General features: G+C 47.3%; 1 protein-coding gene across 4 annotated transcripts in view; it reads left to right on the plus strand.

Moving 5' to 3' along the window:
• SSH2 (slingshot protein phosphatase 2) overlaps nucleotides 1-13,756 on the plus strand; it is a 104,755-nt gene that overhangs the window by 81,110 nt on the left and 9,889 nt on the right. For all 4 annotated transcript variants that reach the window (XM_049801691.1, XM_049801690.1, XM_049801688.1 and 1 more), the window contains 6 exons: nucleotides 1,100-1,294; nucleotides 3,146-3,239; nucleotides 3,367-3,495; nucleotides 6,403-6,449; nucleotides 7,930-8,076; nucleotides 10,457-10,657. In XM_049801691.1, the coding sequence (XP_049657648.1) occupies nucleotides 1,100-1,294; nucleotides 3,146-3,239; nucleotides 3,367-3,495; nucleotides 6,403-6,449; nucleotides 7,930-8,076; nucleotides 10,457-10,657 (813 nt within the window). The remainder of the gene's footprint in view (nucleotides 1-1,099; nucleotides 1,295-3,145; nucleotides 3,240-3,366; nucleotides 3,496-6,402; nucleotides 6,450-7,929; nucleotides 8,077-10,456; nucleotides 10,658-13,756) is intronic.

Consider the following 13,756-nt stretch of genomic DNA (forward strand, 5'->3'; position numbering starts at 1 on the left):
TCTAAGGTGTTTTGGCTGCTTGAGCTTTTAAAAAGCAGGTGTTGCTTTGCATTATTGGTATCTTGAGACCTACTTGAGCAGCCAGAAGTCTCCTTCAGAGACAGGGAAGGAAACCAAAGGGAAAAAAACAACATGCAAGTGCTGCTATACAGCAGTGAGTTTATAGTACTGCTGCAGCCATGCCTTCCTCTCAGCTGGGGCAGGAAGGTATAGGGTAATTTTCCTTGCAAAAGGCTGCTGCTTTGAATCTCTCCGAAGCAGAATTGCTTTGAGCATATGTTTGAGATTTACTTTTTTTTGTCATAAATGAGGAAGTACATGTTGCATGTATTTTGGGAGTCTCTGTCTCCACTGAGACATGTTCATTGTGATAGCGAGAAAGAAAGAGAAGCTGCCTGCATTTTTCATTCCTTTTAGGGTGGTTCATGTAAGAATGTAGTGGCCATGAAAGTATTTCTGGCTCAAGCTTCTTTGCATTGCCGAAATGCATCCCCTGTCAGGGTGTCATGCTGCTGTGTCCCCCAGTGATTTTGACCTGGATCCTTCTGATCCCAGTCAAAGATTTAAAACAAGCTAAAAATAGGAGAGGGGGATTTGTTTCCCAGCAGCAGCTGAAGAAACTTCTGACATCCCTCGTGCAGTGAGAGAGGGCAGACACCTAAACACCTCAGTAAAGTCAAGTCCTAAGCCCGTGGGTGTGCAGCTCTCCATGTCTCATTGCTGGGTGTCCCTGCCCTGCATGCAGGGGAGCTGATGCCACAGTAGGAGCTGTCAGAGCACCCTGTCTTGGACACAAACTCTGCACATCTTATTTACGGCTTAGGTAGTTGCACCAGGTTTTGGAGCCAGAGACACAGGTGCCTCTGCCCTCTGAATTGTGAGAACCTTCACTGCTATCCAGCCTTGTCTTGGCATACTTCAGTTAAGACGTGCAAGCTCTTGCAGCGTGTGGTTATCCACACCCTTGCAGGACAGCCTAACACTGGGGTTTGTACCAACTGATGGGACGTGAGCAGCACCCTGGATTTGGCTGCTGCTTTATGCTTGTTACCAGCCTGAGGAAGAAATTATAATCCTGCAAGTATTTTTCCCTTTCTAGGTCTGCTCTGCAGAGTTTACATAAGGCTTGTGAGGTGGCACGGAGCAACAATTACTACCCAGGGAGCCTCTTCCTCACGTGGGTCAGTTACTATGAGAGCCATATCAACTCCGACCAGTCATCAGTCAATGAGTGGAACGCCATGCAAGATGTCCAGTCCCACCGGCCCGACTCGCCCGCCCTCTTCACAGATGTGTAAGTTGCTCTGGCTCTGCTAAGCCAAAATGTTTGGCCGTCAAGCACTGCAGTCTCCAAATGAGGAGACAGTTTCCACAAGAGGTGACTCTTAATGAGGTATTGATGAGGAGAGGTTTCCTGTTCCAGGTAATAAGCAGACCCCTAGTTAGGTAGACACCAGCACTGGAAGTTTAGCCCTCCTGGGGCTCCGTTGCATCTCCTCCAGCCTCTGTTTTCAGTCTAGTTGTTTACCTTGGGCTTCGGGCTCGCAGATCTTTGCTTTTGCAAGCTAAGTTCTGTGTTACTAGTGAGAGAGAGGTGTGATATATTCTAGTACCTAGGCCTTCCTCTTTCATGGTTTTGTCCTCTGGTTTCCAGGCCTGGTGTCTCCTGGAAGGAACAGGCTTCTCTGGACTTTGCTCTTACGCTGGTGTATGTCTGAGCACGTTTAGAATAACGTGGTCTTTTTTTTCCATACTCAGTTAATTTTGCTGTAAAGTGAAGTGTTTACCTATGGACTTCTGAGACTGTGAGCTTGGAAGCATCCTCATAGGCATCCATCTGACACACCTAAGAATGGGGACAAAAAACAATGCAGTTTTTCATCATTCTGAGGAGCTCTGCAAGTGTGGAACAGGACAGTGTATGGGTCCCAAGCTGTCTCCAGCTAAGTGCTTGGATGTCTGGCGACATGTGGTCCAAAACAGTGGCTGAGGTAGGCAGGTAGACAGTTTGGAAAGGCAAAATTTATAGGCTGTATCAACACTCAAGGTTTACAACCCCTGTAATTAGTAATTGCTGATGGTACTGATACCATATAACCTCAGAGGCAGTCTGTGTCCAAATGTGATGCCAAGCATGAGGGCTTAGTTGCCTGGTTTGTAGTAGAAGAAGTGACTTCACTAGTCCCAACTGCTTTCCCAGTATAATAGTGCCATTGGTTGATTTATGCTCTCAGATATTTCCTGTTGTTCAGTGGAGTTCAGTGAGTGAGTAGTAACGCTAAGCAGTTGTTCAGCTGTGAACAAGTCTTCACACTTGATTGTTTTTTAATATACAAGGAGGGTGGCTGAAAAGTTTTGGCAGGCTGTCAGATTAATATTCTTTTGTAGCTTTTCATATATAAATTGTATGTAACCCACCCTTCCGCTGGTGGCAGCAATTGAATGATTGCCTGGGGACACCTAGACAGCATTCTCTTAATTGAGTCCTGAAATAATGCGTGAGGTTAAAAGCACCAGGAACTTTCATGATTTTTATTTGTGAACCACCAGTTGGACACTTGTAAAGCAGAGAAGCATCTGTGCAGTCGCCATCCTGGCAGTCTTCCAGAGAAACAGAAAGGTGGTGTGAGTTGTTACTGCTGGGTCCTTTCTAAAGATGATAGGTGAGACAGCTCTGTGCTGCTGCTCTCTTGCAACTTCCCCTGGTGTTAGGCTATTTTTGCAGCTGGTGATAAAGCCCCTGGCAGCAGAGGCTGGAGGAATGCACAGAGGCTCAGCTGCCCTCGTCTCTCCATGTAAGGAGCTTTCGAGCTGTTACCTTTCCAAGAAAGGTAGGGGGAGGCTTAGATATTGCTCCAGAGAGTATAATGCAGCCTTCCCAATTTAAATTTTACCAAATACCAGAGGTTCTCTGGATGACTACAGTGGATTAGGAGCATTCAGTTGGTCTCTTTCATATACAACTGGGAATCTAAACTGGGCTTTACAGTCACCTGAATTCCTTCCAGCTGAGGACGTGCTTGGGGAAAGTAGTGTGGGTATCTGAGACTCTGCAGAGTATCCAGTCTACACAATACCCGTTTACAAAGTGCCATGAGTCCAGTTTGTTTCCCCTCCCAGTGACCCTGTTGCTTTCTTCTGATAGCCCAACTGAGCGGGAACGCACAGAACGGCTAATTAAGACCAAGTTAAGGGAGATCATGATGCAGAAGGATTTGGAGAACATCACGTCAAAAGAGGTGAGTGGTGAGGGAGCAGCACTGGAAGTGCTGTTGTGCAAACTAAAGAGCTCTGTGCTTTATGCCCTGAAGAAAGGCCAGAACAAAAACTTAACATGGCTTCCTTGTGTTCCTCCTCCCCACCCAGATACGCACCGAGCTGGAGATGCAGATGGTGTGTAACCTGCGGGAGTTCAAAGAGTTCATTGACAATGAAATGATAGTGATCCTTGGGCAGATGGACAGCCCCACACAGATATTTGATCATGTCTTTTTGGTAAGTCTAATGGTGAATTCAAGAGTAAACACGCCTAACGCTTCTCACTATGTCTTGGGTGACACAGGGGCCTCTGGAGGAACAGAAAGGTACTCTGAAGGAGAGATTGGCTGATCCTGGGATCACGTACTCTTAAGCAAGACACAAGATACTAGTGCTATTGAAGAAGAGCAGCCTGGTTTCGTGGCTGCGCTAAACTTTGCCATGCAACACCAGCTAAGCTGTAGACCCTTTCACTAGAGGATGGAAGGGAAAAAGTCTTAATTCTTACTACTTTTCAGGGCTGTTTCCTTTGATGTAGGACCAGTTTTGTAGCCTCAACTGTCCAGGGTACCCACATGCCAAGTTCTTGGAGAATGCCTGTGTTTGGGAAGGGCATAACTACAGCAAAGAGGGAGGGGAGCTGTTGGGCAGAGCTGTGTAACATTCATGTGGAATGACTCTTGTGACATGGAAAGCTCTTGAGTTCGTGTGATCCAGGAGGAACAGAGGAGCTTAAAGAATCCTGGAGATAAGTCACTTAAGGAAACATAAACATTTTGCCTTTTAATGTTTCACTTGCTTAGTTGCCTTTCATTGCTGCTGGGGCCTGTCTAATTACTGCACCTCCTTCTGGTGAGTCAGCACTCCACTGGATTTCCTAGCCCTGAAGCAACGGACGCAGGTTTGGTTGGGCTGTCTAGCCTATGAGGTTAGCTCAACTTTAAACAAAGCCATTCTTCTTGGACCAGCTGGTCTTTCCAAATGGAGAGGGCCTCTCCCTGTCTCCTGAAGCTTAGTGCTGTGGCTTGGAAGGGATGGTATATGTTAATGTGAGTGCTCTCAAGAAATTGTGGTAGGGTAGAGCCAGGAAGCTTAAAAGTACCTACGATGTAATGGATTATTTTTTTTTTTGCAGACTATATGTTCTCTGGCAAGAGAGACCTATTACAGGCTTACAGTGCTAGTCAAAAGCAGTACAGGCAATTTGGTCCGCTGCAGGGCTTGGAGTCTTGGCTCTGAGTGCATTTTAACGGGAACAAGACCTTTAAAACACGGCTTGCAGGCAGCACCAAGAAGAGCTGTGGCTAATGTGTGGAATAGAAGTATTTGCGAAGCAGCTCTCTGTGGTGAGGAGCGGTGCTGCTGGGGCTGGACACCAGCTTAATTCAGGGGCGTGTATACGGCAAGGCAAAGTCATACAGTGAGGTCTCTGGAAGGCATGGAGCTGTTTGCTTCCAGGTGGAGGCAAGAGCCCTGTGGGATCCCACTTAAGGAGTGTTCAAATAACTAAGCAGGAAATAAGAGACCTGATGACTGTTGATCAAAGAACAGGAGAAAAGGTTTTCACTGCTGCAGCATTGTTCTCCATGCCTGTGGAAACTGGTGGTTCCCAGGCCTGAATTAAATTATTCTTCCTTGGCCAGAAAGAGACAACATGAAGCTAACTAAGTCTGGGGGACTAGGGTAAATACGGCAGGGATCCAAATATGTTTGTTGGCAAATACTGAATTGCGAGAGCCCCCATAGTCCTCCTTCAGATTGTGCGCAGCTCTGGACTTTGCTGGGATTGACCTGATCTGTGGCTGAAGGCAATGGATTCTGTTGAAATCTGGGCTGCCATGGCATATAACATTTGCCCCTTTATTTTGCTCAAAATTTAGAGTCTCGTCTGTGCTGAATCCTTGAACGGTGTCCTCATTATCATGATTTCTCTTAGGAAGTAGTTCAGTTTGGGAAGAACCAGCTGCTTTTTGTTTGCTGTATTCCTCGAGTGTCAAAACAGGACAACGGACTTGTCCCCAGTAGCTACCAGAATAGTAACGCAGCCCTTCTCCGTGCGTGTACCTCTACGTGCAGGCTGCGAGTGCTCAGGACTTCTTTACAAGTGCCGTCGTGGGCTGGGCCCGAGTGCGTGCCTGTGAGTCAGAACCCTTGGAGCTCCCCCATCTCAGGCACGGGGTGCCTGTGCACGCTTTCTGGGGCAAGCAGCAACCCATCCTCTGGGTGGACGCTGCTGCTTCTGCAAGACTAGGAGGTTCTCGCTCTCGGGCTGACAGGGGGTTTGCGGGCCGGCAGTGGGTGTGCTCCAAGGGCTGGCTCACCCTGGCAATGCCAGTCGTGGCCCTGGGGCGACGTGGAAGCCTGTGCTGTGGGAGCAGCCACGAGCAGTGCTGTTCTGCTGGTGATGGTGGTGCCGCCTGGGTCCCTCTTGCTTACTTCTTCATCTGAACTGTCTTTCTATTTCGGAGTCATTTTAGGGCAGGGAAGCAGATAGCTGTGCACCTTAAATTTTGAAGGAAGCCTTTGTCTGAGTGGTTTTGTCCTCGGTCAGGGTTTATCTGTTTGAGCAGGAAGCAAGCAGCGTGGAGGCCCTGTATGCGTGTGCTGCAGAGAAGAGGGTTAGCTAGCCAGGGTTAAATGTGTTTATTTCTCTGCTCACGCAGGCTTTGAACTTGGGGAGAAGAGGTGTAACCCAAGTGAGCTTACGGTGTTGCTGCCTTTGATGTGCGAGATGGGTGTTTCATGTATAAAGAGCACCTGGATGGTTTTTAAATGCAGGCGGTCTCTCTTCTGTGGGGTAGAGCTGGCAGAAGCCTCCAGGGAAAGGGTGGAGCGGTCTCCTCTTTGCTGAGGTTGATTTGTCAGCCCTTTGCAGGAAGTGCCAGCATATGGTGCTGAGCTCCGGCTTTGCAGAGCTGCTTGTTGCTTCAGAATAGATCCGGTTAATGGGGCGAGATAAGGTGCTGAACATCAGCCCTGTTATCGCTCTTCTGTGTACCTCTTTACTCAAAAGACACCCTGGTCTCCGACACTTGGCTGGCCAGCTTCCTCTCCCAGTTCACTGGTGACAATCCCTCCCTCCATCAGTTGCCTGGCCATGCCTTCCTTCTGGCTGATGTGTCCCTTTGCATGTTTTCCCTGCAGGGCTCGGAATGGAATGCCTCCAATTTGGAAGACTTGCAGAACAGAGGGTAAGTAGCTTCAGGCCATCAGCTTAAAAGCAAGAGCCCGGCCTCAACACTTGTCTATGCAACAAACTCTATTCCATACCTGCTGTGTAACCTGAGTCTTACTAAAGGGTTTGCAGATCTGAACAAGCTCTTGCTTCCTCCAAACTCCGCGTCCCACAAACAGGCATCCTAAAGTAAAAGAATCTTGTTCCCTGACCTTGACTGACATCCCCTTGGCGAACAAAGGAAGCCAACAATCTCATAGCTATAAGTAGCGAAAAGCTACAATTACTTAACTGGATGCTGCGTGGTTGGCTCTGTGCCCTCTGCTCCAGCCCGTTGTTCTGGACTGAGGTCTCACGATTACAGAGACGCTTTGGAGTCTGGACCTCCGGACTGCGGCAGGAAGGAAAATATGTAAAAGAGCATTTGTTGCTTTGAGTGGGGCCCAGTAGGAAGTAAAGTCCTGTAGCTCTTGGGCTTAGCACTGATGGCTTCTGCTGTCTCCTGCCCTTTCTGCCTTTCAGGCTTAAGCTTAGAGTGTCCTTTCTCTAGGCCAGGTGGATCTAAGCACCAAGATTTTGCAATTAAGTAATTATTTATAGGTTTAGCTTATTTGTGCCAATCCAGTGGAAAAAACTAATCGCTCTGCTGAATTGAATTGATAGCATGCTTCTGTACCTCAGAGAATCATCCTGGCAAAACTGACTCTCCTCATTCAGCTCAGGGTCTACTGCAGTTTCCTTGGGTCAGACAGGTCCTACTTGACTGCCAGCGATCTCATACTACCTGCTAGGGAAAAAGGGATGTCACTCCCTTGCGGTGCTCTTGTTCTGTCTGATATCCCAGCATGAGTGCAGTTCATAAACATCTTACGAGTAACCCTCAGGGCTAAAAATACTGGATGTAGTGTACATAAATACCATCTGCTTTCTTTAGCAGTTTCCTTTCCAGAAAATTTGGGATAAGAACTAAATCGTCCCCAGTGGTTCATTGTCTGTTACATCTTGCTGTAGTTATTTTATGCATTTGTTTAACTATGGTGTTGCTCATGAGCTTATGTCTTCAATCTTCCTGTCTTGTTAGTGCAGCAGGAGAGATTGACAAAGGGGCTTTGAGAAAGTGTCCAAACACTAATTGAACAGTCTGTGCAGGAGCCTCTGTGACACAAGTGTTGCTAACACTTAGAATGTAGACGTGGTGGGCAAGCACTGTAACCTGACATACTGTAAAGGAAGTTTCTGTCCAGTATGGATGAGCCCTTTTATCAGAGGCTAGGCTCTAAATTGCTCAGCAAAACCTTTTCTCTTGTGTTGGCCGCTGCTTCCTTGCATCAAGTCTCGGTTTCCAAGGATGTAAGTTCAAGACTGCAACTTCAAATGCTTTGAGTTTTGCCACTCACAAAGCAGGGCAAGGCTGTTGTGTAGCAGCTATGATATCTCTCTGAACTTACTGTGTTCTGCATGCTCTGCATTTTCATCTGCTGTCTGTTGCCATGCAGGGTGCGGTATATTTTGAATGTGACTCGAGAAATAGATAACTTCTTCCCTGGGCTCTTTGAATACCATAATATTCGGGTATACGATGAAGAAGCAACAGATCTTCTGGCCTATTGGAATGACACCTACAAATTCATCTCCAAGGCAAAGTAAGTCTTTTCAGAACAGAAGACAAACATTTACAAGATGTATACTAAGCATTTTATATTTTCCTACTGGTTTCTTAACTACTTTTCCTCCTTGCCTTCCTAGGATCAAAGCATTTTTCATTTTGTAGTTTCTATCTAAGTGTTAGAGTTGCCTTCCATGAATTTTCATTCTTGTGAGTGCTTGTACAAGGACCAGGTAGGACTAGTGAGGGGTTTCTGTCCAGGTGCAGTCCAGGCAAACAGTGGAGGAAATCATTCCTGTGGTGGAGAGCTAACAGTTTGCCTGCTGCTTAGGAAATGCAATGAATCTGCAGAGGTGCTGGTGGGAGGAAAGGGCAGTAACAAATCGAGCAGGGTTTCACAAAAGTAAGAAGCAAAACCTTACAAGCCAAACATAAGCTGTTCCCTGCATTGTGAGGTTGTACGATGAAGCCCGCAGTCTGGAAGTGATTTCTTGTAGTGTAACGCTCTGGAGCAAACGCCTCCCTTTGACAGAAGTAAATGCCAGTGTAGGTCTCTGAGCTGTCAGTTACAGTGAGTAATCTGATAGCGGATGCTGAAAGTAGGGCCTTTTTACTGCAAAGAACTGCATCCCAGTTATATGAGCTGTCTCCAGTTCATTCAGCAGTCTTCTTAAGGGAAAACTGGTCAGAAAGCAGATTGGCATATGCTGCCTTTAAAGTATTATTTCCATTATAGAAGTCTGTCATCTCTTAACCATGGCTGGTGCTTGCAGTTTCTCATAGCCTTTAAAAGCTGACTTGATTGAGTATGGCTCAAGGTTTATTTTATTTAAGATGGTTTCTTTAAAAGACGCCATTGTATTCCCTTAAGTATTAATTTTTGAATTGTTGTCATCCTCAGAAGTATTGTCCTGCCCAGAGTATTTTCCACTGGTCCAATTAAACGATTGGACCTCAGTACTGTGTATGAGGTGATGTAAGTTAATAATCTTCCAAATTGGGGCAATTACTGTACCCCCTTCTTTGCCCTGTCTGCTTGTTGTGTTTGGGGGTTTTTTAATCACCAAAAGTGTTGCAATGTTTTGACTAATTTGATCTGCAAGGTTGAGAAAGTCTTAGAGCAGTCTAAGGCTGCTATAGCCCAGTATACCCCAAACAGTGCAGACACCTCTCGGTGTCTGGGGAGTGCGGATGCAGGTACAGGCTCAGACGGCTGCGAGCAGCTGAGGTCTGAGCTTGTCGAGGCATATGACTGTGTGTGCTCTGTGGCCTCCTGGTCTGTCCTGCGGGAATTTCACACGCCTGGCAATCCAGAAAACCTAGCACTTAAAGGAGAAAAATAAAGGTGCCAAACCCAAGTTCTCTTAGCATACTCCGTGCCAATACTGCCCAGCACACGGAGTTCACAGAGAAGGGCCGTAGGCTTCCTCCTTGTGTTTCACAGCAGACAAGTGGTTTTTAATTCCTTGGAGCAGACCGCTGGCTGCCCTTTCAGCCTCTATACCAGCCTCACCAAGCAGAGTAGCTGCTCGTTGCACTCAAAGACACTGTTTGCTTTACCTTCAATAAGGAAAAATGAATTAAAGCCAAAGGATCTTCCATCTGATTGCAGCTGGGCACTGCACTGCAGCCGTCATTTGAGGTCTCTGCCTCCAGCCATGGGGAGGTCATCTTTTCCACTTGCTTGCATTCGGACAGTTACCGAGGTGAAGGACTGTTACAAACAGAGCGGGAGCGGTGAACTTTCCGCCTATAGACAGCCCTAAGAAATGGTGCTATCAAGAAAAATCTGCCAGGCTGGTCCATGGGGCTTTTGGCTGGATTTGCACCTACCGGTGTCTCGAGAGATGTGGATGGGAGCTAGCTGGGGGTTGAAACACCCGACTGAAGCAATGTTGGTCTTGTACAGCCAGTTGCCGAGCCCAATAATATGCCGTCAGAAGTTTACTGTAGAACATCATCTCTGTGCTAGAAGCTGCCCTGAACTGCTCGGTATCTTCCAGGGATGTGTTTCTAAACTGTGACGCCACGTTTGTGTGATAGATGCCCTTTTTATTTGGAATACTGCTTGATACCAGTGGGCCATTTGGGCTGAGTTCAAACATGCCTTATTAGTCTTTAGCAGTCTTCATAAATCTCTGCAAACAAGTGATGTTTGTCCACTTTGCGATAAAAGCTTCAGAAGAACTGTTGTAACAAAATCTGTTAAGAATATTAAGACCTCGTTCTTCACTTCTTTGTGTGTCTTGCTCCAGTTTGTAAATTGGATTATCAGATCACATCCCAGACTTCAACTGTGGCCACAGTGTTGAAAACGTGTTTGATAACACTGTGGTAAAGAAGTTGCTATTTTCTTAGGCTTCTCAGAGGCTATGTTTTCTATTTAATGATCCTCTTCTGTCTTTCTCCCGCTTCAGGAAAAATGGTTCTAAGTGCCTGGTGCACTGCAAGATGGGAGTGAGCCGCTCAGCATCCACGGTGATTGCCTACGCCATGAAGGAGTATGGCTGGAACCTGGACAGGGCTTACGACTACGTGAAGGAGCGGCGCACCGTCACCAAGCCCAACCCCAGCTTTATGCGGCAGCTGGAGGAATACCAAGGGATCCTGCTGGCCAGGTGAGTGGAAGGAATGACCCTGATTACCCATGCTAAGGCATAACACTTAAATGATTGACTCCATTATTTTAATTAGAACTTCCATCACTGCATTATGTAAGCTCATGATTGTCTTGGGAAAGAGCGCTCTGTTTTCATGGGTTATCTCAGCTGAGCCTGGGAAAATGGGTATAATAGAGAGCTTTTAGGAGGCTGTTTGGTTTCTAGGATGGCTGTTTTTTGGAGACTAGCATCCTGTGAACTGCCATCCAAATGCAGCATTCAGAACTGTGCAGACTCCAGCAGAGATAAACGATGTCCCTATTGCTTGTAACATCACTTGGCAGGGAGCTCGCTTTGTCTCCATCGCAGCCTTACCGCTCGCTGTTGAACATGCCCATCCTCAGCAGCTGGTCTGGTTTTATTTAGATCCCTTCGGTAAGTGTTGGTGTTAGGGGAGGGGACAGGATGTCCTGTGCATTGCGACAGTGGTGTTTATTCCTGCATGGAGTCCTGAGGCTGGTCTGGAGCTGGGCCTGGGTATGGGCAAGTGTGTTGTAATCCCAAGCCTATCACCTGATTAGCAAAAAGACATAAGTATTGCATGTTTCTGAGAAGTCCACTGGTAAGCTGTGTTAAGCAATGTCTTCACGTGATCAGCTGGAAGGAGGTAGTGATACTCCGTGTTTCACCAGATTACGGTGTTTTGTTTAGGATCCTGGTGTGCTTTGCTAGGGAGCAGATCTGAAGCAAGCAGAATTACCCAAGCTGAGCCTCGGGCCAAAGGAGATAGCTCTTAGTATGTTTTGACCAAAGTAATTATTTCATAGCTTCTTGGTACTGTTGAAAGGTGCCTGCCTTATGGTATTCTTTACAGCAGCTCAGGCACACATGTGTTCTCCTTAGGGCAAACTTCTCACCGCTGTCCTCTGCTTGGTTTTGTCCCTTCGGCTCTGTCCTATCCACTTGCAAAGACCTCCCTTCCCTTTTTCTGTGCTAATGACTTACCGTTCCCCCTTTGCTTTCCACCTGCTGCCAGCAGTCTGGCTATTTCTGCTTCTGGGCCGGGTCTGGATTCCCAGTTTTTACACCAAACTCCTGCTGAAAGCTCCTCCTGTCGCTGAAGTGTGCTTCCTCTTTCCCTCTGTGCACAGATTAGCAACCTGAGGGCTCCTCCCATCTTATTCCCTGATCAGGTGCACCCACGGGATCTTTGTCTTCCACCTCTTCCCATGCCTGCCATCCTCTGCCCCTGCTCCCCAAACGTTGACTGCCATAATGACCCTCTTTCTCTTTGAAAAAGCAGCCAAGTAGTATCGAGTCTCAGGATGGATCACAGTGGAATAGATACTTTAAGAAATTGTGCTCTTCTGGACTGAAACCCTTTGAGACAGACACCACACCTGCCTTTGGTGCCTCGTGTGACACCAAACATGCTGCTGGCACCACTTAATAAAGGTCAGTGCTTAACTCTGAGCTAGAGGTGACCTGACCAGTGCGGTGTGCTATGTAGCATTGAGCAGACTGGGAAATTGGATCTCACTGAGGTAGACTGGATGGAGGAAAAGGAGCTTTTCAGATGTCAAAAACACACTAACATCCTTTGCAACATGTTGGAGAACACCCTGGGCTGGTAGCAGCTGGTATATCACATCTTCAAGCCCTCAGCCCTGCAGTTGGTTTAGGTAATCTCTCAGCCTGGTAGTTGGTGGCACACCTGTAAAGCCGCCCTGTATGAATGTCTTGGTTAGGGATATTTCCCTCCCCCGCCGTCTTCCAGTAATTTATTTTTCAGGAGGTAAATCTTTCTTGCTGCCATCATTTACGTGGTGTGTGGCTCCCCTCCCACTCAAGCACACCACAGCTCTTGACCTACTCTGCAAGTCCCCATACAATGGCACGAACAGGATTACTTGTGAGGCTTTAAAAAATGCAAGAGCAGTGCATTACATCTGTGTGTGGGGAACTAAAAAGCCTGCAGTAAATGAAGCTTCACTGAAGCAAGGAATGGCCTCTCTGTGCTGCAGAAATGGTCCCTCTTTATGCAGTTCCTCTCTCAGCTCCAAACTGCTTTTTTTGCCCCTTTTTTTTTTTTTTTTTTTTTTCCTTGTCTGTGTTATTTAGCTTTGCCCTCTGGCCTCTGGCCGCCTTGTTTATTGGTGCAGTATTCCAGGACAGGTAAAAAAAAACAAAAACAAAAAAACAACAGATTCATGCTCATGTGACTGCTCCGGTTTCAGAGGGAAGGTATGTGAGGGCAGCCATGTGCTCGCACTATCTAGTTACGGTTTTGTGTTGGGGTTATAGCAACTGGGATATGTTTTCCAGCTGTAAAATGAAAACCCCCTGCCTGCTTTTAGTCACAACAACAAGCATGTTTTGCTCTTTGGGACAGTCATACTTCCTGGGGTTAGTTAAACTGTCCCCTCGCTCTGGTGATAGACACAGAAAGGCTGAGCCAGCCCTGTTTCTTTTATTAGTTATGGTAAGTTACAGGAAAACAGAGTTTGGGATCCCATATGCCTTGTGCAACTTGTGAATCAACAGCAGTAGTTTTATACCAGGGCCTGGAGAACTGGCTGGAGCGTGGTGGGAGGTGGGGGGGTCTCCTGGTCCAAGGCTGGTGTGGACACAAGCTGGCCAGCCCTGGTGCTGCCCCCAGACCTCATCCCATGCCTGGCACACCGAACGTCTGGGGTGCTGTGGGCTGTTCTCCCTGGTGCTGGGAACGCTACCCAGGAAGGTCAAGAGGTGGCTGTGGGTTCTAGGAAGGGACGTGGGTGGGCTGCTGTTCTCCGACCCTGTTTTTAGCACCTCTCGCAGATTGTAAGACTGGAGGAAGTGTGAGATTAAAAGTTAACACGCCTCTCCCAGTGGTTGTTGACATCTGTTTTGATTCTCAGATCAAGGCTGTGCTAGGCAGGTTTTGTTTGTTCATGCACGAGGGTAATTTTGACTTTCAAAATCAGATGTGCAGCAGAGTGCTGGATTTGAGCACTGAAGCAGCCAGGGTGGGAAGTGCCCTCAGAAAACATCAACACATTTCTCCCCAGGTTACGTGAGCAGAGACGTGGGAATTTTGGCATCCCATACAGAGCCTCAGCAACAACCAGCCTCACG

Source organism: Accipiter gentilis, chromosome 6, assembly GCF_929443795.1.
Source record: "Accipiter gentilis chromosome 6, bAccGen1.1, whole genome shotgun sequence".
NCBI classification, from domain to species: Eukaryota; Metazoa; Chordata; class Aves; order Accipitriformes; family Accipitridae; genus Astur; species Astur gentilis.